General features: G+C 43.0%; 1 protein-coding gene across 1 annotated transcript in view; it reads right to left on the minus strand.

The window, feature by feature from the left end:
• The window catches only part of CSMD1 (CUB and Sushi multiple domains 1), a 4503734-nt gene that overhangs the window by 616928 nt on the left and 3861761 nt on the right, over nucleotides 1-25045 (minus strand). Inside the window, exon 50 of the mRNA XM_078647516.1 lies at nucleotides 10169-10354. Coding sequence (XP_078503642.1) covers nucleotides 10169-10354 — 186 coding nt within the window. The remainder of the gene's footprint in view (nucleotides 1-10168; nucleotides 10355-25045) is intronic.

Raw genomic sequence — 25045 nt, forward strand, 5'->3', positions numbered from 1 at the left:
CTCCTTTGAGACAGCAACCTTCCCGGAAATCTAGAAACACGCAGAGATCAACGCCTTACTCAAGAAACCCAAGGCGGGCCCCAAGGACCTCAAGAGCTTCCGACCCATCTCCCTACTCCTGTTTCCGGCGAAGGCGACTAAGAAAATCGTTAACAAACAACTGACCCGCTACCTCGAGGAGAATAACATCCTGGACCCGTCCCAGTCCGGGTTTCGCAGCAACCACAGCACTGAAACCGCCCTCATTGCTGCCACCAACGACATCAGGACCCTGCTAGAAACAGTGGCCCTCATCCTCCTGGACATGTCAGCCGCCTTCGACACACTCTGCCACCGCACTCTACGAACACGCCTACACGACGCCGGAATCCAAGAGAAGGCCCTGGATTGGACCACATCCTTCCTCTCCGGCAGAACTCAGAGTGTCCGCCTCCCACCCTTCCGATCCAATGCCACCATGATCCTCTAAGGCATACCCCAGGGCTCATCCCTCAGCCTGACGCTGTTCAACATTTACATGGCATCCCTCGCCCACGTCGCCCGACAGCACAACCTCAACATTATGTCCTATGCCGACGACACCCAGATGATCCTCTCCCTCACCAATGACCCTCACACCCCAAAAACCAACCTCCACAAAGGAATGAAAGCCGTCGCCGAATGGATGAAGAACAGCCGACTGAAGCTAAACTCGGACAAGATGAAGGTCCTCATCTTTGGCTCCACCCCGTCAGCCTGGGACAACTCCTGGTGGCCGACAACACTGGGAACAGCCCAGACACCCACCAACCACGCACGCAACCCAGGGGTCATCCTAGAGTCCACCCTCTCCATGGCTAAGCACGTCAACACTTACTCCTCATCCTGCTTCAACACCCTCTGAATGCTTCGCAGGATCTTCAAATGGATCCCCACCAAAACAAGAAGAACGGTCACACAGGCCCTCGTCGCCAGCAGGCTGAACTAGGGAAACGCCCTCTATCTAAATGGGTGGAGCCGCATCTTCCTTCCATATACTACTCAATATCCAAAAAGTATATAACCCCACTCATTGTTCGATTAGTTTCGTTTTCGCGAGTTATTTACCCGTCTCCATTCTGTGATGCAGGTTCACTTTTCTAGCGTCTGATTCTTGTTTTGCGGCAACATAACATATTCTGGAGTTATAAGTTGTTTGATTATGGCTCACTAGCTATTTATAATACGTAGCTATTTGTTAATATTTAAAAATTTGTATTTTTAAAAAAAGTGTCATTGCTTGTTTCTGCCTTTTTTCTGTAAAGTCAGCAGCTTGTTGTCAGAAACAGATAGAATACAGCAAACATTGCTCCCTTTCTGGCTCCTTTGAGCTCATATATTGTGACTTTGTATATTATAATATTGACACTGTACTTCACTTCAGAGGTGTTGGTGACCCGTCAAGGCAAACCCTAAAGATTTATAAGTAACATCACCATCTCCAGCTTCTGGTTGATAGTCTGTTTTCCCCTTGGGATCATATACTGTCAATATGTATATTATATTATTGTCAGTCATTGTGATCTCAGAGGAGTTCATGACCCGTCGGCGCCAAGAGTAAAGATCTTTACGCAACGCCATCAGTTTGTGGTTGTTAGTCTGTTTTTACCTTGGGATCATATACTATGAATATGCATATTATATTTTCACAGTCATTATGATCTCAGAGGACTTTATGACCCGTCGCCATGAAAATTATTCATTTTGAAGTCCCGGAGAAAACAAGCTCTAAAATATTCACCGCTCAAAAGTATTTCGTTATTGATCTTCTGTTGTATTCATAACTTTATTTTCCTTTTCTTTTTTGTGTAACAACTGTCACTTTTTATATTGTAATAAAGTGTCATATTGTTACAGAAGAGGAATTGGAGATTTGTCGGCGGCGCCATCTGAATTGCAGCTTACTAACCTTTATGACTTCTTTGATCAGATATTTTTTCAGTGAGCATATTTTACGAAATTGCAGTCTAAACAAATATAGCTTTCATACATACTTTCTTACTTGAAACATTTGATAAACCCTACATTTCTAAAAGTTATTTTCTAATTTCTATTTTTCTCAGTTGTGGTTCCTATACACCTTAATCCCTATCTAAAATATATTACCAGTACTGTATGTTATAATGGTACTGTTCTATATATCCGTTAAAGAGTACGTGATTTTTTAGCGGAACAGTGTGCAACCTTTAAGCACTACAACAGAACGTTCCCGAATTCTACAGAATACAAATTTAAAAAAATTATAATGCGTACATTTCTATGTAATATGAAATAATTTGTATTTAACTCTTTTTTACTTGGTATTCTGACCTCAGATGATGGGGTGCGGGAGTGTTTCTTGTAGCACTTCTTTTCTACTTTATCTAAAAGTAACACATGCGCTCTTACATTATGAAGAAGATGGGGCAACAATTTTACAAATTATACCAGATAAAAGGAGGGTGTGGCCACCCTTAAGTGATATTTTATGAAATTCCATTTATATTTGTCACCCCTTTGTTATATACAGAGTCAGGTTCTGAAGATAGTTTATTTGTAATTGCTCAATAAAAACTGTTTGAAACCTAGACTGACATTTTTTTGCTGCGCAACCACACCTCCCCATCAGAAAAGTAAACACCACATTATAAGTAAATAGTGCTCCTGGGAAGTATCCCACCCGCAAACTTTATCAAAAGAAGACCGCAAGACACTTATTTTTCCGCCGTGATTTGTACATCCCACAGCAATTTTATAAATGGTCCTTAAAATATATAAAAAACAATTTTTACCTTCACAATCCCTGTCCACCACCTTGTGACCACTGTACAGAGTTAATAATGTTATTACCATCCCCTCTATTACTTTGTCCCCTCTATTACTTTGTTTCCCCGTACTCCTTTGAAGTGCATCACAAAATGGCTGACAACAGTGAACAGTTCCCACCCAATAAGGAACAAACTTATACTCAGAATACTTATCCAATAAAATGTACATGTTGTTCCACAGAGGAGAAGTGAATGGTTGCCAACACTTCTACTTTTAATGCTTCACAGCCAATGAACATTAAGCTTGGGAAGGTCATGCTTGGAACACGTTACACAATGAGATGTCCCTAATACTCCGCGGAGGGGAAAGGACACGCTCACAACACTTCTACTTTCAATGGTTTACAGCCAATCAACATTAAGCTTGGGAAAGTCCTCCTTGGAACACGTCAGCCAATCAGATGTCCCTCCTAATCCGCGCAGGGGAAGTGAATGGCTGGCAACACTTCTACTTTCACAGTAGTTTGCCACCAATCAAAATTAAGCTCTGGAAGCTCCTCCTTAGAAAACGTCAGCCAATCAGATGTCCCTCCTACTCCGCGGTGGAGAAAGAAATAGCTAGCAACACTTCTACTTTCAATGGTTTACAACCAATGAACATTAAGCTCTGGAAGGTCCTCCTTAGAACATGTGAGCATGTGAGCCAATCAGATGTCCTTGCTACTCTGCGGAGGGGAAGTGAATGGCTGGAAACACTTCTACTTTCAATGGTGCGCAGCCAATAAACATTAAGCTTGTTGTCTGAACACCTCAGCCAAATAAACGTTAATTATGTTCTGCGCACAGATAGAGAACACGCTCTCCCACATATAATTACATTTCCTGTAACAAAGTGACACTATCCGTGATAAAAAGTGAACACTGCTTTATAAGTAAACATTATTCTGCATTGTATTAAAGGAAGGCCGCAATATGGCGCATTGTTGTTTTACTGACATAATGTCCACAGCCAACTGAATCCCACTCCCACCATGAGTGAAGCCCCGTGGCTGCAGGGACCCCAGTGGGCCCCGCCATTTTTAAGAAATGCCCCCGGGACCTAGCTTACCCAGCGGCCTCATTAAAATGAAACGCGGGAACTTGAGACCCCAGCGTGAATTGCGGCAATTTGTTTCCTTTTTTTGTCCCAGGGGGTCCTTCTGGGACCTCCTGAGCAGGCCTAGGGGGTCGGGGTGTTTCTACCCTGTCCCCTTCTCTTGTTTTATATCTTTGTTTCTCTGTTTTCTGGTGACTCGCTTCAACCACGTTACAAGATGGCTTCCCACACTTCCTGGTTTGGAGTGTTGGCAGCCGATCACAGTGAAGCTTGTGCTCAGGACTTTGGCTCCGCCCAGAAATCAAAACTTTTATTTTTCTAATTTCCCAGCAACTACTAAACCTATTTACATCACTTAAAAAAGGACGCTTTCTGATCCAAGCACTACCTTTTTGCCAAATTTGGGGTAATTCAGTTCAGTAGTTTCGGCTGTAGCCTTGTCCAAAGTTTCCTATGGGAAATTGATTTGTTGACTCTTATTTTTTGATTTTTTCAAAACCTACTGAATGGATTTACATCATTTAAAAGAAAAGGTCACTTTCTGAACCAAGCTCTACCTTTTTGCCAAATTTGGGGTAATTCCCATCAGCAGTTCGGGCTGTAGCCCGTCGCAAAATTTCCTAGGGAAATTAACATGGGAAAAACGCGCTTTGGGACTCCCCTTTTTTCTCAGCCCCCGCTTGATGAATCACCCCAAACTTTCAGGATAGGAGCTGACCTGGATACTTTTGTTTTGGAGAATTTCGCAAAGATTCGTCAAACGACGCCAAAGTTATTAGCAAATCAAAAAATGCTATCTATATAAATATATATATATATATATATCTATATATATATAGATATATATATATATATATATATATATATATACATATCCGTAGGAAAAGTGTTTTATGAACTGCCTATATCTATGGCGCCGTTTGTCAAGTCTTCCCAAAATGTTCCCCAAAAAAGTGCCGTGGTGAATCTTGTTGCGATACATGAAGCAAAGGCTGAAGGCTGAGAAAGAGAGGGGGTCAAAAAAGTGTTACCCAAGTTAATTCCCCCAGAACCAATGGACGGAATTACAGTAAATTTGCATAATGTGCTGTTTGTTATTTGGTGTACATTTGTTCAGTAGTTTGTGACATATTAAAGGAAATTCAAATGTATATATTTATTTTTGCAGCTAATTTGTGAATAATGAAGAGCTCATGCAGAAAACATCAGAACTCTGATTGGCAGCCAACACTGCAGGGCAAAAACCATTCATTTTTTTAACTCACCGTGATTTTTGTGAAATATTTTTGAATATCACCGTGAATTGATAAAAAAAAGCATGCACGGTTTCCTGCACTTGTTTTTGAAGAAGCCCCTGGATGGGCCAGGTGCCGGGGGTATGTGGTCATTTTACAGAAAAAGGAATGGAGCACCATCCCCACTCCTGAAACTCTTTGAACCCCAGGGACCACCACCTCCCTGGAACTTTATTTTAAATATTGCAACGGGGGCTGCACGATCCCCCTCCAGGGGCTCAATGGAGCCTGGGTTCCACCACCTCCCTGGAGCTCTATTATTACAATGGAGGGGGGCCAAGCAGGCCCTCCTCTGTGGGCTCTTTAGAACCCTGGGGACCACCACCTTCCCAGAGCTTAACAGCAATAATTTGTGGGGCCTCGAGGACCCCTGTGACCCGGGACCAGCATCTTCTTGGGCCAGCATTTAAAATATATTTGGGAGTGGTGCCCCCTCTTGGGCCATATACAGCCCCTGGGTACACTACTTCCCCAGTTCTGGCCTGTAAAATTATAAAGAAGGGAGGTCATGAGGTCCCCTTATGGAGCCATTAATGGCCCCGGAGACCACCGTCCCACAGGGCTAGCTCCTGTTATGTTAAAGGGGTGCCCACCACAGGATATAGCTGTTTGCTTTTGCTTGGCAGAAGCTGACAGCTCCCGCCAAGCAAAAGCAAACAAGCCAGTTCCAGTTGGCAGGAGCTGTCAAAGGTCTCCAGCCTTCTGGAAGCCAAGGTTTCATCTCTTTCCCTGCCCGCAGACATGTTGGCAGGGAAAGAGATGAAACTATTACTACTGCATGCAATGCCAGCTTCTGCAGGAGGCTGCGAGCTGGCTTGGACCACGAGGGCCTTGAGGCTCCGCCCTTGGTCCCCATACTGCACACAGGGTGCCCAGCTGGGACTAGGGCACCCAAGGACACATGGCCGGGCCCTGGGGAATGGGGTCACAGGGGCTGAAATTGGCTCACGGAGGGGGGATGTGTGTCCCCCTCCCTCATTGTATTTAAGCTAGCCCCTTGGTGTTGGAGTCATGGCCTGGGGAGGGATGCTGCGCAGCTCCCCTCCCCATTTAATCATGGCAGGGCCCCAGGGGATGTGGTCCCTGTAGCCATTCTGGCCCTGAACAGACACTAAACTTCAACGGTAAGCACTTGCATATATAAGCATAGCAGGTGCCCCCGTTGAAGATGCACTTCTGTAAAGGACAAATGATCCAAACTCCTGGACTTGGTGAAGAAAAAAACAAGTGTGTTTCTCGGCAAGTTCATATTGAAAAACTGTCTGAAATGCCTCATGGAGGGGAATGCATTGTTGATTCATTGGAGCGCAATCTTGTCCTGTCCTGGTGACAGCAGAGTCCATGGTTCTCCCTTGAAATGACTACAAGTATGGAAATGTGCAAATCACTTTGAAGCTTCACCCGTTGGCTCTACCCACCTTAGTAGCATGCAAAGGCCCTCCTGCCTTAGCCAGGATGATGGACAGCTTCACAAGAGGCCCCCTAGCACGTTTCCTGCCGATTTTGGTAAGGAGTTCCTAGATGCTAAAGAATAAGAAGAAATCTCCACCCTTCAAAGAAGCACTTACTTCATATAGTTAAGTGGAAAGACCCTTGTTTAGTGGAGATTTACCTCTTTGTACTCTTGTCATCTTCTACATAGAAAAATTCATATTATCACAAATTTCTGGATAAAGACACACCAGTAACAATCACATTGCCAAATGCACACAAGGTCACTGGTGGCATTTCCTTGTGCTCTGTTATACAGCTGCAGTGCAGAATACGTACTGGACATTTACCCAAGATAGTAGCACTTAGTAATTAACCAATCGAAAGAACTCCACTTGGTTAGATATTTTGTTCAAAACTATGCACTCTTGTTGCATACAGGGGCAGGTGCAGTTGCGGTGTGGCCTAGTCACAGACACACCCACATAGACAGTTAGGTATGCACTCCCACACTCACACACCCACCGACAGAACCACTCTAATGCCGACACACCCACTTGCAGACACACTCAGACACTCTCACACCCATTCACAATCCCACTCAGGCACTCTGCAACCCACTCACAGAACCACTCAGACACTCTCACAGCCACACACAGACCCATTCAGACACTCTTGCACCCACTCAGACAGATACACCTAATCGCAAGCCTACTCAGACACTCATTGACCCACTTACAGACCCACTCATACTCCCTCACACCCACTCACAGACCTAGTCCAAGATTCAAATACTGACTCACAGACCCACTCACACACTCACTCAAAGTCTCCCACTCAAAACCCACTCAGACACTCATGCACTTCACAGACTGACATTAATGGAGGAACTCATAAACCCAGTCAGACACTCTCACACCCATTCACAGACCCATTCAGGCAATCACTCAGACACTCGTTTACCTACTCAGACACCCACTCAGACACCCACTCACAATCCCATTCAGATACTCATACACCCACTCACACACAGTGAGACACTTATGCAGTGACTCCCAGGCTCACTCAGACACTCATACACCCACTCAAACAACCATCAAGACACTCATGCACTCACTCACTTACCCACTGAGACACTCATGCACTGACTAACACACTCACTGTCCAAGGTTTCAGGTTACAGTTAGTACATTGTAAAAAACCATAGAAATTCCCTAACAAAAAACCCAAAGGTTACAGGGACACTATAGTTAGGAAACAACATTAAAGAACATAGAAATTCACTAAAAAAACTAAGGTTACAGGGACGTTATAGCTAGGCTCACTTTTCACTCAGACAAAAACCAGTGAAATTCATCAGTTATAGGTACCTGAGCCATCTATAACTTACACCCCCACAATGCACAGCTTACAATCTCACATATTACATCACTCATGACATGGTCAGTGACATCACTGATGACATCTCAAATGAGTTTTGTACGAGTGAAATGTGAGCCTAACTATAACGTCCCTGTACTGTTTTTTTTCAGTGAATTGCTAAGATTTGTTTCTATTCTATTTTAATTCTATTGCCTAGATATAATGTTCCTGTAACCTTTGTTTTTTCAGTGAGACAGGAAGGGAAATGTTTTTTTGCATTATATTTCTGGATTCATATTTTGATCCCCCACCTGGAAGGGAACAACATAAAAACACCAGGAATAATGTGACACCATCCATTCACTTCTATATGTGGGCACCTGGATATCAGAGGACACTTAAATGTTCACCTTCTTGTTTTGTGAATCAAGTGCAAGATGTGCAAACTCTTTTCTCTGTTGCAAACAGCACGATTTGGCCCGAAAAACTCAAAAAGGCCTTTTGGTGTGTACAAACTGCAATTTAGTAACACGGTACCAAATCGCAATTTGGGTTTGCGGCAAAAAGTGCAAAGCAGTATTTGGAATGGAGGTGTGAAGGGCGAAATGAGATTGATATGTGTTAAAGTTTTGCAAGTGAAATCCAGTCGCAAAACATTATTAATGTATCAAATACTGAAAGGTAGTAGTAAGGCAGTCACATAGAGAAGGGGTCCCTAAGGGACTCCCTTCCCTTTTGTGAATGTTGAAAAAAAATATTTTTTCAATAATGTTGTTTGTAGCATTTCTTTCTTTTAAACGCATCAAGTTTTTCTTTAAGGAAAACTGGCGATTTTTTTTTTTTAATGGCTTATTTAAAAGTAATTGCAGACTTGGTGGGCTTCAGGCCACCATCCCTATGATAGCTATGATTTTAAGTGGGTCACAATTTGCAACCTACCTCATTAATATTCATGAGTGAGGTCGAATTGCGACCCACTAGGAATCGTTACTTTGGGAACCGACCTATTAGTACATGAGTCGGTTTGAAAAGTAACACACAGTATTTTGCGACCAGTGCTACGTGGCCCTATAGGAGTAATCTGAAGTGGTCATAAATTCATAGGATTACGCCGCTCATCTAAACATTTCTGAGAATTTTTGGGATTTGGCACCTTAATGAAGATATTCCTTTTTCACTTATAAACTCTTTTTACATCTTTTTAATTTCAGGCTAAATAACCAAACATATTTTGTAGAATCAATATTGAATGAGTACGTCTTTTCACATGAGAGCTATGCACTAAGTTAGAATGATTTTGTTTTTAAAAACACTACCGGTTCTTGAAATAGCCAGCGGAGGTTGGCACACATCTGGCGTGGGAGGCCAAAGGTGGGGGGGAGCCAGGAGAGGAGGTAAAGAATAAGAAAATGTAACTCCTCGCCACGTTTCGTCTGCACCTCCGGAACAGAGCACTCAGGAAGCACCCAGGCTCTCCAGAGCCAATCACAACTGTGCAATACAACGTTGTGGTTGGTAAGCACCAGGCTCCCTTGAGCCAATCACAGCACTGTAATGCAGCGTTGTGATTGGTCTGAGTGCTGTAGTTTGGTGCTCAGTCAGGCAATGGGGGTCTGGGCATGTTCTACACCCAGGGACTAAAGCAGCCTGGGTGGAGAACATGCAAAGTGCGCATGAATGTTTGGCGGGCCCCTCCTCCCCTCCCCTGCTCTGTCAGAAGAGCAGCCCAGCCCTGTCCTGCCCGCAAAGCTGCTCCAACATGCAAAAGAATAAAATGATAATAACTTAAGAGTTATTATCATTTTATGTTTCCTTTGGTGACACTGCTTAAAAGAAGTGGGAGGAGCCGCTACTGGAAATAGCATATGTGAGAACTAAAATGTTCCATACCTTTCTATAATATTCGGATTCTATTCTTAGAAAAAAACTAAAAAATACACATTAACCCACCCTTGAAGTCTACATGACCAATTCGACAAATATTCATTAAGTGTTATATTTGTGAATAAGTCATCTTTATGATCCGGTGATGCTATTTAACAACAACACTGTTCCTGTTTTAAGTATTCATTGTATCTGTCTATTTATTGATATTTCAAGGACAGAGAAAGAGAAGCACAAACATTATTGTTAGTGACATTTACGAGCACAAAGCTGTGATGAAGCGACAATTTTAAAAGCAATATATTCACGCATATTAAGAAGATGTGCATACTTACGTTTGCAAACAGGTGGTTTCCCCTGGTTACTCCATGATCCATCTTCTTGACACATCGCTGTTGCTTGTTGACTAGACTCCAGTCTGAAGCCCTCGTTACATTGATAAATCACTCTACTGCCTAAAGTGAACTCATTTCCCATAACTGAACCATTTCCTGGAGATTCGGGAATTCCACATGATATCGCTAGAAAGAAATTACATCAAGTTAATAATTAGTTCTGCGCATGCCTGACTCATCAGAGTGAATAATAATGTGGCCAACACACATGCAATTAAGCCCACCATCGTCGTCTCGTGGATCACAAACATGTACAATGAGTCTTTTTTTCAAAATTCACAAGAAATGCAACAATTTTTATATAGAATTTAAACTCCTGAAAACTAGAAATGGATTATTGTGAAAAGCATGTGGGAAGGAACAATACATTAAGAAGATTGCCAAAGAAAAACAAAACGGCGAGAGAATAATTTACAGATTAAACTTTTACATCTTCATGTTTACACAACATCAATTATGTTCAGAATTTTCACAGAAAACATTCTATAAACAAAGTAAATATAAATGTCCACAATAGCTGAATAAACACGTCCTATATAATTTCTTAATATAAAGGCATTCATTACCCTTAGTATCAAATCGTTCATTTTGTTCGGTTCTTACAAAAAAAATGTTCTTTCATATTTTCAGGGCAGAGCTATTACAGATCCATCACCAGCAAAATCTAAGGATTGTTTCCTCCATCCTTCTCATTCAAATATGTGTGCAATAAGGCCAAACGGACAGCTGGAAACAAGATGGAAATACGGTGACAGGTAAACAATATATACTGCCAGGCTGTTAGAATATGTTTGACATCACCATGTCGGCCATTCTGCCAACGGAGGGGCGACCCGATGCATTTGTGAAAGATTCTGAAGTCTGAAACTTTTAGTCTATCCTTTCTCAAAAGCTAAGCTTAGCCTAGCTAGCAGGGTGGGCAAGGACTCCAGCAAGTAAATATGGGATAGCGTGGCCTACCAAAGGTTTCAGTAGTGGCTTTATCCGGGGTAACATACATATGTTAAATAAGCATCTCATATCAGTCCCAAACCCCTTTTCTAAGTTTCCCCAGTTTTTCACGATAGATCTGCATTAGTGAGGTTCACAAACAGAAATGGGTCTGCACCCATTTGACCACAGATGCAGTGGGCCACCTTGCTAGATCGACAACACAGCTCCTAGGCCAAACGTAAATTCTAGTGCCTGGAGAGCTTCAAAGTGTCACCTGAAATGAGTCATGTGATACATGCTGAGTGCCATGTATTAAAAAACAATGGAGAGCGACCAATCACCAGACCTCCATCGCCCTATGGAGATGGGGATGCTCAATTGTGGAATCACTGGTCTATCACCAGTAACTAATGTATGAGTTTCTAAATTAGAAGCATATTTACCCACAGAGGGTTTTTAATCTTAGTCTGGGGACCATCTCACAGCATGTCCTACTCGTTATCTACCTAGGGAGGTGGGTAAAGAGTCACTGGATGAAAGAGGATTAGCTGGTAAAGGGAGTTTGCAAGGGAATAGAGTTCCATCTGTACCAGGTGCACACTACCTGAGTCTATGTGAGCATGCAGGCTTTCAAACTTAGTTTGTCACTGTCACAAAAAAAAGGAACTAATATTTGAGTCAACATGCGTTAGGGTCAATCTACACATTGTGAAAGGAAGCATTCCAAAGACATCATTGTACTTTGAGGTGACCACAACTTAACTGTCTCTCAAATGTGGATCAAGTCTCAGCCATTAAATTGGAAGTATTATCTTCTACCATCCCCTCAAGTCTTCTGTTCAGTAGGATACCCAAGTAGCATAATCCACTTTGTACCCAGCAACAAATTCCCTCATGGCAGAACAGGATTTAAGCAGTACCCCACAGTTGTCTCAATGTATCTCATTGAGAAAAAACTGTGAAAATGAATCAATCAGGTATATTAGAGCTGGTAAAAACATGCTGGGATTAGTGAGCATCATGAGGATATTATCAGCATAAAGGAGGGGTTTAATAGAGCCAGAGCTGGATGTATCACATTTTAGCCAACACCATTGACAGCATGTTGGCTGCCAGGGGCTCAAGGAAAAGGATGATTAGGAGAGGGTACCAGGGGAAACCTGATCTCAGCTACATTTTAACAGTATGGGGTTGATAGGAAATGGCTACAGTTTATCTGGGCCATTAGGGATTTATGTAGCCATCTGACCTTTGAGATGAAGTCTTGTCCTAGGCTAAATCTGCCCATAGTTCTGAAGGGATATCTCATGCCACCAGATGAAACGCTTACACAGCATCCAGAGCAGGGGTCTCCAACCTTTTCTGTAGTGAGAGCTAATTCTGTTCAAGTAAAGTCCTGCCGAGCTACTAGCATATTTTATCACTGTAAAATGCTGATGATATGTATTAACATTACACTATGACCACCCTAAGAAAGATTTATCAGTAGTCACCACCCAAACATTCCAGATGAAGTTATCAGCAGAATGTTAGGAAAACGTTTATCAATATTGAATGCTTGTAATCAAGTAACATCCAAATCATCTCATGCTGTGTGCCACAAAGGGTACTACCAAAGCAGTAAGTCTCCCCAACTCAATTTGAATTATCATTCATCTAACAACTTTCAAAGTGTTTTAGAATTGCAATATTTTGTCTTCATTAGCATATTAGTTTTTAAAAATACACATATTTTTCTATCAAAACTACTTTCCAGCAATCAAAATCAATTTTCCAAAAGAAAAACCTTTTCAGAAAAAGGATAATTTTTTCTTTAAAAATCAAATCAGTTTTCATTGTTAGAAAATACACAGTCCCTAAACATCAGCTGTTCGTTTTCATTGAGTACCGCCGGGATGGACAAATTCTGCTTCAGAAATGCCAGGAATTGGAATCATAGGCCATGCTTGCTCACCATAACACTATTAATGAATTTGTTATGCTAATAATGCCCACCATTAAACCGAGGCTACCACTGTGCCACAGCTGGATGCCCAACATATATCAGTTATGGACATTATTATGGGAGAAGCGGTTGCCACTCTGTCAGGAATGGCTAAAAGCAAGCCAGTTATGCTCTTAATATGTCAGTGATGGCAGCAAGTATGTAATTACTAGACTTGTATGCCCAAAATAGTCAAGGATGTTATATGATGGCAATGGCACAATTATACCATGAACGGGCACAATTGCATCAGAGATAATACTCTTATGATGGGGGCCAGCATACATATTTGACAGCCCTTGACAATAGGAGTAGCTTTAAGGAAAGACACAATGTCACACACACACACAAAAATAATATGATGCTTCTAATTTTCTCTGCCCTGGATGCATCCTCTCTTCCCTCCCCTCTTTGGTTGATCATGCTCTTAACTAACACATTTTCACTCTAGTTCTTGCAGACACACACTTGTGGGTCAGCCCTGGTTACTGCTGCCGCTATTCTTTGATGTCACAGACGGTGTGACTGATAGAGCAGGGCATATAACATGACCAATATCCTTATTAGGTAGATTTAAAGTGGATAAAGATGGTTAATGTGACAGACCCATAGGCCAACACCGTAGCCTGCACATGCTTCAACACCCTCCGCATACTTCGCAAGACCTTTAAACGAATAAAACCCGAACTAAGCAAGACCGTCACCCACGCACTCATCACCAGCAGGCTGGACTACCGGAATGCCCTCTATGCCGGAATGAACCAATCTCTGCTCCACAAACTCCAGACCGTCCAGAACGCAGCAGCCAGACTCGTCCTCAGCATCCCACGACAAGACTGCCTCGCCCAGCACCTACGAGACCTCCACTGGCTCCCCTTCAAAAAAAAGAGTGCCTTCAAGCTGCTCACACACACCTACAAAGCCCTCCACAACACCAGACCCCAATACCTCAACAAAAAAATCTTCTTCTACGCCTCCAAGAGAAACCTCCGCTCTGCTGACCAGGCCTTGGCCGAAATCACCCGCATCCACAGAGCCAGAATAGGAGGCAGATCCTGCTCCTACATCGCGGCCAAGACCTGGAACAAACTCCCCCTCAGCATCAGACGAAGACCCACACTGAAAGTATTCAGGAAGAGCCTCAAGACCTGGCTTATCGAATGACCGGAGCTGCCCAAATGCGCCCTCCCTCCCCCCCAGTGCTTTGAGACCCTAATGGGTGAGAAGTGCACTCTATAAATACCTGATTGATTGATTGATAGGCCAACAGAGTGTGTGTTTGAGTGTTATCAAGAGGTACTGCCATTTTTTTGGCTGTCTGTAACTCTTACGGGTAATGAAACGAGCAGGGCTGCCTTCTTTAATATACACAGAATCCCTGAGATCAGATTGGTTTGGCTTCACCTCTGAGAGCTACTTTGAGGGTGATGGTGAGCTACCAGTAGCTCCCGAGCTACTGGTTGGAGACGCCTGATCCAGAGAATTGGAAATGATTTCCTTGCAAACTCCAGGCAAAATAAGCAAGGATCCCCAGACAATTCCTAGAGAAACATCATGGGTTAAAACCCCCTTCAGAATGGTAAATTAGTCAGGAAATTACCTTACATAGTCTTGATACCAGGATTTTGGTTAGTATCTTAATATCAACATGGGAGATGGGTGTATAGCTCCCACAATCTAAAAAACCTTTCCTGTTTTTAGGGAGGAGTGATACAATGGTTTTATAAGGCATGGGCCATAGTTGTTTTGTGTTTTCCACTTCCATGAAGACCATCTATATGAGGTATTCCATGAAGACCTCATATAGACCTCTCTGAGGAATTTGCACATGGGTATACTGGCAAGGTGTTTGAAACTTAGTTGATTTGTCTCCCAATTTTGAAAGTAAAGGCAATGGCAGATGAAATGTCTAATTTGTCTCTCCACCAGTATTTCCGCATGTTCAGTCGATTTAAATAGAACATCACTGAAGGTGGCAAATGCTTCAGAAATGTCTTCTAATGAGTCTGCAAGCAGCCTTGAGTGTTCCCGGTTGCAGGCATAAATGTTTGGTCCTCCATTTGTCGCAGTTGATAATCAAACATTCTGCTGTCCTTCAAACCATGCTCATACTGCTGGTTTCTATCTCCCTATCACCTATTCAGTTGTGGTGATATAAAAAGTGTTGAGGGCAAATGTCTCTACTTACAATTGTTGTCTATGAAGAGTGATAGGAGAGAATCTATACCAAGACATCAATGAGGTATGTTTTAGTCCTTTTTGAGGCATTCTCCAGAGGCTTGCCTGCCGTTTTATTATTGAGGTAGTGTAAAACATTGTTCCTTTTGAAATAACTTGAAATCTCATAGACATTTAGCAAGAATATGAATTTGGGACAATTGCCTAGTACCCTAGGTGTCCTCTTTGCAGGTAAGATCATAAGGATAAGGTACTACCACTATAGTGATTATGCAAAGCCAGTGTCTGTTTTTGTGGGGAGATGGGGCAGAAGAGTGTTTTGTTAGACCTAGTTAAAAACACACCTTGTACTACAAGGTAAAACCATTCAAGGAGATAGGGGAGAAGAAAAGTCAGGCTATGCTGTACTCAGGAATGTACTATAAGAGACAGTGGCCCCTGAGTTCGTGGAGAATGCGGTTGAAATCAATATAGCCCCAATCAGTACTATATTTTGGCCGATATCCAGCCGGATAAGGGCAATTCAATATGCAAATAAATGAAATAAAACAAACATGTGAATTAATTACAGCTTTGTCAACCTTATACAAAGTGATTTGTATGTGTAGTATGTGTAATGGTTACCTTTTCCTAATTGTTTTTTACTTTATTGTAAATTATTTGACAACAACAACTACAAGCTGCCTGAGCCTTTCACTGTGTTTGTTTGTTATGCGAATTCATGGATACAGGCTTTTATCCCACTGATATAATTCACACGTTTGTTTTATTTCATTTATGTTCATATTAAATTGCCCTTATCCGGCTGGATATTGGCCAAAATATAGTACCGATTGGGGCTATATTGATTTCAACCACATTCTCCAGGAAATGTTTAAGTCTTGACATAAATGGACTTCACAGAGGACACAGACTGCTAAAAGCATTCCCGCTGTCAACAAAGAATATACAAAGTTTCTGCCAGAGCTGGGTTTCCCATTGAGGTCTTGTGATTGATAAGGCTGACAATTTCGAGCCTGCCTCCACTTCAGCCTGCAGCACGGCCCATAGATGTGGACTTTCCTCAAGATAATACGAAGATAAACTTTCCAGCAGGATAAACCTTGTCCCTGTATCTGACTGGCAGTACCTCTAGTTGTTCATTAAATTATACTCTAGCTGTATAGATTAGAGTGGGATTGTATTGTGTTATTTGGTTAAGCCTGTTTGCTATGTGCTACAGCTAAAAAGGTTAGACCTGGTTCAGAATTGACATTTTTACTCAGTTAGGACTCACATCTTCTCCACATAATAACCCATAATAAAAATGTGTTCTTACAGAGAAAAGGTCTTAAAAGCTAAGTTAATTGTAGCAGGGTTAGCTGTTATGTAAGAAAGCATTGGGAGTTCATTTTAAAACCAAAGAAGGTTATCTCCACCCAGGAACCAAATACAAAGTAAATTCTTGAAATTTTCTAAATATTCATTATAACTCCAGCTCATTAGTAAATTGTATTTGTGACAAATATTTTATAAAATGTACTTTAAAAAATGTAACTTTGGTCTGCCTAAAGAGTCTGGAAGCCCATTTGCCTGAGTTTACAATGGTCAGCGAGGAGCTGAATAGCTTCTTGATTAGGTATAAATTGCCTCCCATGCATGAAACCAAGGGCTTGGGTTTGGAAAAATGTCCTGTTCTTCTGACAGGATGAGCATCTGTGAGTAGTAAGGAGACTTTGTAGTTACGGATGTGCTTAAAGGCTAGTGTAGGTATCTTTATTAATTAATGTATTTTCTGTTTATATTAGATCATTATGATCTTCTGTGTACCATAATTTGTCATGTTAGTACACTGTAATTGTCCTGTGGGAATGCTCAAGACGTAAATCTGGGGTAACAAGAATCCAACATGATAACAGGCATTTTATTTCTCCAATATCACTACTATTGGAAAGACAAGATTTTTGTCAATGAATCACTGGAGAAACTTAGATTTGCATGGCTTTTTTAAAGTACAGTTTATTGAGTACTGCCCTTAGGTTCCGGAAGTTCCAGTTTTTGTGCCATGCACTTTGTTGGACCTGACATTCTTGGGCTGGTTTCCCCCCCAACTTTTTGCCTTCACCCTCCTGTTTTTGCTGAGTTCATTTTGGCTGGCTTAAGTCTCTGCACACGTTATCACTGCTAATGAGTGATAATGTGATTGTGCCCTCTCCTTTAAACAATGTAACACTGGCTTACACCTATTTGGCTTACTTAATTTACTTGTACGTCCCTAGTAAAGTGGTACTACATGTCTCAAGGGCCTGTAACTTAAATGCTACTAGTGGGCCTTCAGCACTCATTGTGCCACCCACTTAAGTAACGCTTTAAACAGACCTCGGGCCTGTCTTCACAGCATGTGTATGCAGTTTTAAATTGCCATTTCGGCCTGGCAAAAAAACTTTTGCCATGCCTAATCTTTCCTTTTTAATACATATGAGGGGAGCCTCGCAATGCTGCTGGCACCAACCGCTGTTGCAGAGGGGACACCATTCTCCTGCAATCATGGCCTGGAGGAGGAGGGCTGCACTGCTGGTCTGAAGCAGGAGTGCCATGTAATCCAAAAAGGCATCCTGCAGCGTGGAAGCCTCACAATGCCGCTTCTGCCAACCGCTGCTGCAGGGGGACTCCATTCCCCAGCAATCCCAGCCTGGAGGAGGGGGGTGCCATGCTGCTCAGGCACAGAAGCACCATTTAATCCAAAGAAGAGCGTAGCAGAGCAGGATGTGGGCGGGTGGCATCTGGGCATGGCTCGGGCAAAGACGGGGCTAAGAGCTGGCCCGTCTGTGGCAGGAAAATTCTGGGCTGGGCCACCACCCCAGCGTGGATCTCGTGGACCAGCTCTACACGGTGAGATTGGCTTAATTTTTGGCTACATCTCCTGTTTACTCAATTGGGAAGAACAAAGCTACCGTAGGTGCTATTGCCCCATGCAAACCCACAAGTATAGATGCCATGTTGGAGCGAATCATTGGGGTAGTGGCAAATGAAATTTGCTTGAGCGACCATCGGCTGTCTCTGGACCAAGGTAGCAACCTGGTGGCAGGGACAAACAGGACTTGTGTGGGTGCTGCTGAGCGGCTGGAAGACCCCTCTATTTCTTAGAGTGGACCATCTCTAGCTCCCTATGGGATTCAGCATGCGCAGGGTGTCCCCTCACCAGCATCCATCGGGAGGCCGTCTTTGATTCCCCCAGGAGCAGAGATGGTATTATCACCTGTTGAATCGCCCCCGAAATGGAGCAGACAATAGAATGCTGAAGCAACAAAGCTGGCGACATCTGGTTATTGCAATGAGTCAGTCTCCCTTTGCTAGGGAGAATGTAAATTGGATGTAATTTTGAAGCGGTTTGAAAGGATAAAAAATGCCAAGCTCATCTCTATCAGAACTCATCTGGCTGCGACATGTCTGGAGTCCCTTAAGAAAATGCATTGTGACCGAGCCAAGGCCGTAGATGGCCATTCTTCCAGAGTAATTCTGGTTGCACCAGGAGAAAGAAATGTTCAGAACCAAAATATTCCATTGGGAGGTACTGAGTTCCCCTCTGAACTTGCTGCAATCTGATTCTAGGGGGGGACGACTACTTCAGTGGGGGAGCTGCGATTAGATGATGTCTAACTGATGGCCATCCTCTTAGCAGCTCTGTCAGTCAACAGCCTATTGTGTCTGCCTGTGGAAGTCTGTGCACAGCATTGCAGTGCACTGGTCTGAATTTAGTGACCTTACTTTTTCCTTGGCTTGGAGGAACTTAAAGATCGCTATGCCGAACTTAGGACCTACTAACACAGAGATTTCTTCTTAGGATCAGGATAATTTTCTTAACTCCCTTCATGATAAATGTAGTGTTGATTTTCAAATGTGCTTGAGCGAAGTGGGAAATGATGAGGCACTTTTGGACGCATATTGGAGAATCTGCATGTAAATTATGGACAAGCTAAGGCCCTCCGGTAGCTGTGGGCAACACTTAGGGTCATGATGGTTTACTCTAACCACTCTAAATCCTTCCATAATTTGAAACTGGTATTGAAGATGTCTCCAAGAGAATGGGAAGAGGTAACACAGAGAAGGAAGGATTACAATCTAGCCAAGATAGTGTGTAAGAAAGAAATTATGGAGACGGCTTGGGAGAACCTGCCAACCCTCTCACCCTTAGTAATAGTGCCCTATTCTGGGAAATTATTAATCGGCCCTTTTGTACAAGATTGGCAAACAGAGCTTTAGATTGCACATAGATTTATGAAAGTCTGGAGGATGCAGCTCAGACTAAGACAGTAGGTACTCCCAGTAAGGCTACTGTTGCTTTCTTTACGGAGGAAGAGAGTGAGTTTGCCATTGCCTCTATATCCAAAAACAAGACTCCTTGCCTGATGAGGTTCCAGCCGATCTATTTCAGGACGACAAGGAAGCATGAGTTGAAGTTTTGACACATGTATTTAATGCAGCCTGAAGACTGTGGCCTCCTATATCATGGCAAAGATCAGTCATTATTCCTGTATTCAAGAAGGGAAACGGGTAAGATTTAAGATCTTACAGGCCAATTTCCCTGATGGATTCTACTGTTAAGATCCTGGGGTGGGTGATCCTGGCTAAATTAGCTGATTGGCTAGAACAAACAAATGTCATCTTCCCTTTCCAGAATGCTTTTAGAAAGTGGAAAGGGACAATTGATAAGTGCTTAAATTCACATCTGATAATTGGAAAGTATACTGTGGCCAAAAGAGGTCGGATGTACTTAGCCTTTATGGACCTATCTTTGGCACTTGCCAGTGTCAAAAGGGCAAAGCTATGGAAGATGTTAATTGATATTGGCCTTGATAGGACAATTTTGTATATGAGCTCCATTTGGATCTCACTGTCTCATTGAGACTTAACTTTGATGGGTCATTATAGGCGCCTATAAAAATACATAAAGGGGTCAGGCAGGGTTATGTCTTGGACCCTCGATTATTCACCATGTATATTAGCAATTAGAGCTTTGCTTTATGTGGTGCCTCCAAGGACATACCCCAGGCAGGATTCTTGCAAATACCAGCATTAATATCCGCAGACAATGCTGTTTTATTAGCTAAGACTTAGATGGGACCTCAGAGACTTTTAAACTCTTTTACAGCGTTAATGATGTCACTTGATATAGAGATTAACTACTCACAATCCATACAATGGTAATTGGTCAACCGAACAAGCCTCATAAAGAAAATCTGGGGGTGCGGGGGGGGGAAAAGATGTTAACGAGATTGGCAACCTTCCCATATTTAGGGATCATATTAGATGATAGAAGCACCTGGGCCCCCCAAAGAAATAGCAAGCGAAACTTGATGGCTAGATCAGTGGTCTCAGTATTTGACTTTGCGAGTAGGCTGAGTGCAAGACCAAATGAGGCATTGTTGAAAATGTCGTTATCACAACAGAGACTGAGAGACAATAAAACTAGTTGCACTGTCCCGCTAACAATACTCAAACACCAGAGCAACTGATTAATCAAGAATTTTAACCGGGGAAGAAAAAAAATCCCCTCTATTTCAGGATGTTGGGTATCACCTCTGCAATATCCAAAGATATTAGAGTATACAAAGATATTGGCAAAGACGCCTCACTCACTTATCATGACATGCACTCCCTCGGAAGATGGTACCACCAGGGTCGACTCAACCATATATGGAATGGGAGTTCTTAGATAAAATCAAGCTGGATAAGCAGGGGTCCTGAAGAGTGATTAATTAAAAATACCTATAGGTATACCCAAAGATTCTTCTTTATTTTGAGGATAACTTAGGGTATGAATACAATCAAAAATCTCTTGGGTTTGATTTAATATAATAATTCAATTATACCCTCTATGCCAACATGTTTCAGCCCAATCCAAGAGCCCAATCGGGTCTGAGGCCTTCGTCGGGGCTGTGTATTATGTGTCTCTGCTCCCCTGTGCTCGCACTTCATGGACATTCGTGAGGCCTAAATCTCTTGCCTGACTTGATCTGCTATCCAGAGGATTTTCCTTGCACTCAGCCTACTCGCAAAGGACTTCATCTGTAGATCATGAACAGCATGACCTTTGGTTTAAAAAAAAAGGTCATGCTGTTCATGATCTACAGATGAAGTCTGACCACAAAGTGAATTGTATCTGCTGCGCCCTGATGAAGGAACTGTTGGCAAAAGTCCCACTCCGAAATGCGCGCAGCCCTGTTTGGGGCTGTTTTCATCTTGAAACTATTTTTGTATTTTGTGTATTGTAACTGTTTTCTGTAATACAGTGTGTTGTCTATAAATGAATTTACATAGAAATGGAAAAAAAATGAGATTTTTGATACAATAAATAATCATAAACAGTTGTTCTTGTGGGACAATGTTGTTGTTCTTATTCAGGATGTATTCCCTGTGTATCAGTTAATAGTTAGGGAGAGGTTTTCTTTATTGTTTCTGGTGTAGGGCAATACATGACATCAAATCAGTGACATGTACATACATGTGCTTTTCCACCACTGATCAAACAATAATAATAAAATGAGCAACACCAGACATTACTTGGGACACGCTGTATGCCAATGTAGAATCATCATGGATACGATATAAGGAGACTAATCCTAAACACCCACCTTCACTCCCCCCATGGGTTCTCTGTAATACTTTGTTTCTGCTCAGAACTATCATGCACTGTGACAACCTGCCTGTCCCACCACTCTCACATCCTATGGGGTTGTCCACAAACCTTTCTCTAAGGCTTCCCTGCTCATCGTGAGCCAATGTTAGATACTATCAGTCTCATATTCCCTGTGCCGTGGCAATAGGTATCAAAGGACTCCGCTCCCTGTGACTCCGTGGCCTGGACATATATGTCCTTATATCGTGTTAAGTTAGCATAGGTACATTTGAGATTTAAACGCCATTTTTCCTTTCTTGCAACTTCTGCACACGACCCTTAATTGTTGACTTAGCTTTCAACCTAGTGGTTTGCCGTGGTGTATGTGAGAATAATATGTTATTGCTCTGATATCAGTTTTGTTTAATAAACCATGTCTGCACGGAGAGTGCTGAAGTTTCAGGAGCAACACGATATGGAATTGTTATGAGGTCTGATCTCCACGCCTTCATAGTCATAACACAAGTGCAGCCTTTGCCAACTTGGGCTTGAGGCGGGATTGATATTGCTTTGCACGAGAATTGTTAACACACTTGATGCGGTGCACATGCAGAGAGAGCTGGTGTATGCTGATGTGATTCCTTCATGCTAGGACACTAAGGTATGGGCCCGCCCTAAAACAACCCAAAGAGACCTTCTTAGCTAATAATATAATATATGTGTTAGGGAGGGTGAGATATAAGTGTTGTTAACTCTTATTCATTACAGCATGTTAACATGCTGTCACCATTCGCTTTTTATGTCTTAGTAACTATGCTGATAATTTTGCTACTGATAATAAGTATACTTGTATTATCTAAGATACTGCGCCTGAGAAGACGTAAATAAACATTTCAAATGCACATGTGTCTTCTTTACTCCATGTTCTGGTTTGTAATGATAATATAACGAAAGAGTGTTCATGAGTCCCACGTACCCTGAGGTACTGTAAGTTCATGTTCTGGTTTGTCTAAACATTGGGTGTTTGATATGTCCAATGAGACACTGTAGCTAGCTCGGTAAGGGGTGAGTTGGTTGCTAAGGTAAGTTTTGGGACACCCTAATTTGCCAAGGTTCCACTCTTCTGTGCACAGTTCTGTGTGAGTACAGAAACCCTGCAACATGGCGCCCAACGGTTTTCGGTGGTCTTATATCATGACACTCGAGTAGTTTATCGTTCATGCCTTAACCCCTTCACGTCCGTTTCCGGAAAACGGGGTGTCGGTGAAACCTACCTATTTTTTGAAATAGGTCTTTATTCAAGCTTGATTCTTTCTCAAAAGGTTTCTTTGAATTACTACCCAGTTGTGCTACAAAGTATTCTTTGTTTTTTCTTGTTTCCAATTCTGTAATGGCGGCAGCGGTGGCTATTGCGCAGCATAGTCGCGTAGCGGTACGCAACCATCTTCAGACGTACCAGGTCCCAGTAGATGGGATGGCTGTGATTTTCGTGGTATGTGCAGATCCGGCGTTTCCTTACGAGTTGTTTTACTCTTGGGTTACGTTTCCGGCTGTGGACGCTAATTCTGGTTTGTTCCACTCCTACACCGCCTCAGATGTCCCAGCTGAATATACGCCGTACAGGGCATTGGAAATACCTATTGATCATTGGCAGCATCGAGTTTGGTTTGATGGCGCCCTCCCCCACTCTATGTCCCCTGCGAGGTTAGGTCCACTCTCAATTCCAGGTACTAATTGGCCTGCGTTGGGTGGCTTTACCCCGCACCCGAATCACGGGGCTTGTACCCTGGCAGAAATTCGCAGGCTACATGTAGTTTCCATTTCCGTGATTCGTGCTTTAGTGCAATACATCGGTCGACATCTTCCTGGTGGTCCCCAGGGGGGTGCGGCCGCTCCCATGGAACGAGGCGGAATGCGTCTCAATCCAGTGATGGTAAATTCGGTTTTTGGTGCGCGTCCTGTTGACAACGATGACTTCCCATTCTGGCTAGCAGAGAAGTTTGATCAACTGGAGGCGGTTTTTCCGAATTCTACTCCTGCTGATAAACATAGAATGTTAACGATTACTCTGCCGAAGGATATTACTCCTGAACTTGCTGACTGTGACAGCTGGGGAAAAACATTTGCGGCAGTTTATACAAGGTGCTTCGGCACCCCGTCTATGACTGCCCTGCCTGAAATCGTTAGACGTGTTCAGAATGATCACGGTCCAGAGGCAGCTGTTGAATTGGGTATGCGCCTGTGTGGTTCTTTTGAGATTGTAAGTGATCTCATTCTCTCCAATGTTAAAGGAGATGCAGTTAACTTTCAGGTGTCGAATGCTTTGGCTGCTCTGCCCGATGCCGACAAACCCCGCCAGTTAGCAAAGATTGTGGTGGCCGCTTATAAAACAATTGGCCGCACAAGTAGAGGTCTAAAATATTTTCCAGTAAAGGAGAAAAAACAACCACAGGGACAATCTGCAGTGACAGATGCCCAGCCCAAGTCCAAGAAACAAAATTGGCCTAAAAAACAGACACAGGGGAAGCAGACAACGCAGACTCAGGGTACTTTTCCTGCAATACAAGCTCCTGCGCCACCCGAAAAAGTTTATGATTTGCGCGACCGCGCGATGATTAAATCGCCTGATCGTTTTCAGGGTTCTGATCAACGCTCTCCTCGTTCCTTTCAGGACACATCGGCTCCCAAGACCGGTGGAGGAGGAGGGGGTGGACGTGGACGTGGTGGCCAACAAGGACGTGGTCAGTCCCGCCAGACGGACGGCGCAGTGAAGCAGGAGGATTCTACGCCTAGGCGTCCGCAGTTTGCGAAAAAGAAAGTCGCAGCCTTAACAGCGCATCGATATGCCACAGATAGTGAGAACGCGGCTTCGGAATCTGACGTGGGCTCTGACCTTGCTGGACAGCGCGGCGGAGATAACCATAGTCAGAGAGGCGCTGCGTCCACTACTGAGGGTGACAGCGACTGATGTCTACGTTGTGATAGAGACAGCGGATACGAGACTTGCTCCCCCTGAAAGACTATATGAAATTGTCCTGTTAATTGAAGGTGACATACAGCGTACCGTTAAAGGTGTATTTTGGGAGAATCTGTCTTCTACATATGATATTTTACTTTCGGAGGC

Source organism: Lissotriton helveticus, chromosome 6, assembly GCF_964261635.1.
Source record: "Lissotriton helveticus chromosome 6, aLisHel1.1, whole genome shotgun sequence".
Lineage (NCBI taxonomy): Eukaryota > Metazoa > Chordata > Amphibia > Caudata > Salamandridae > Lissotriton > Lissotriton helveticus.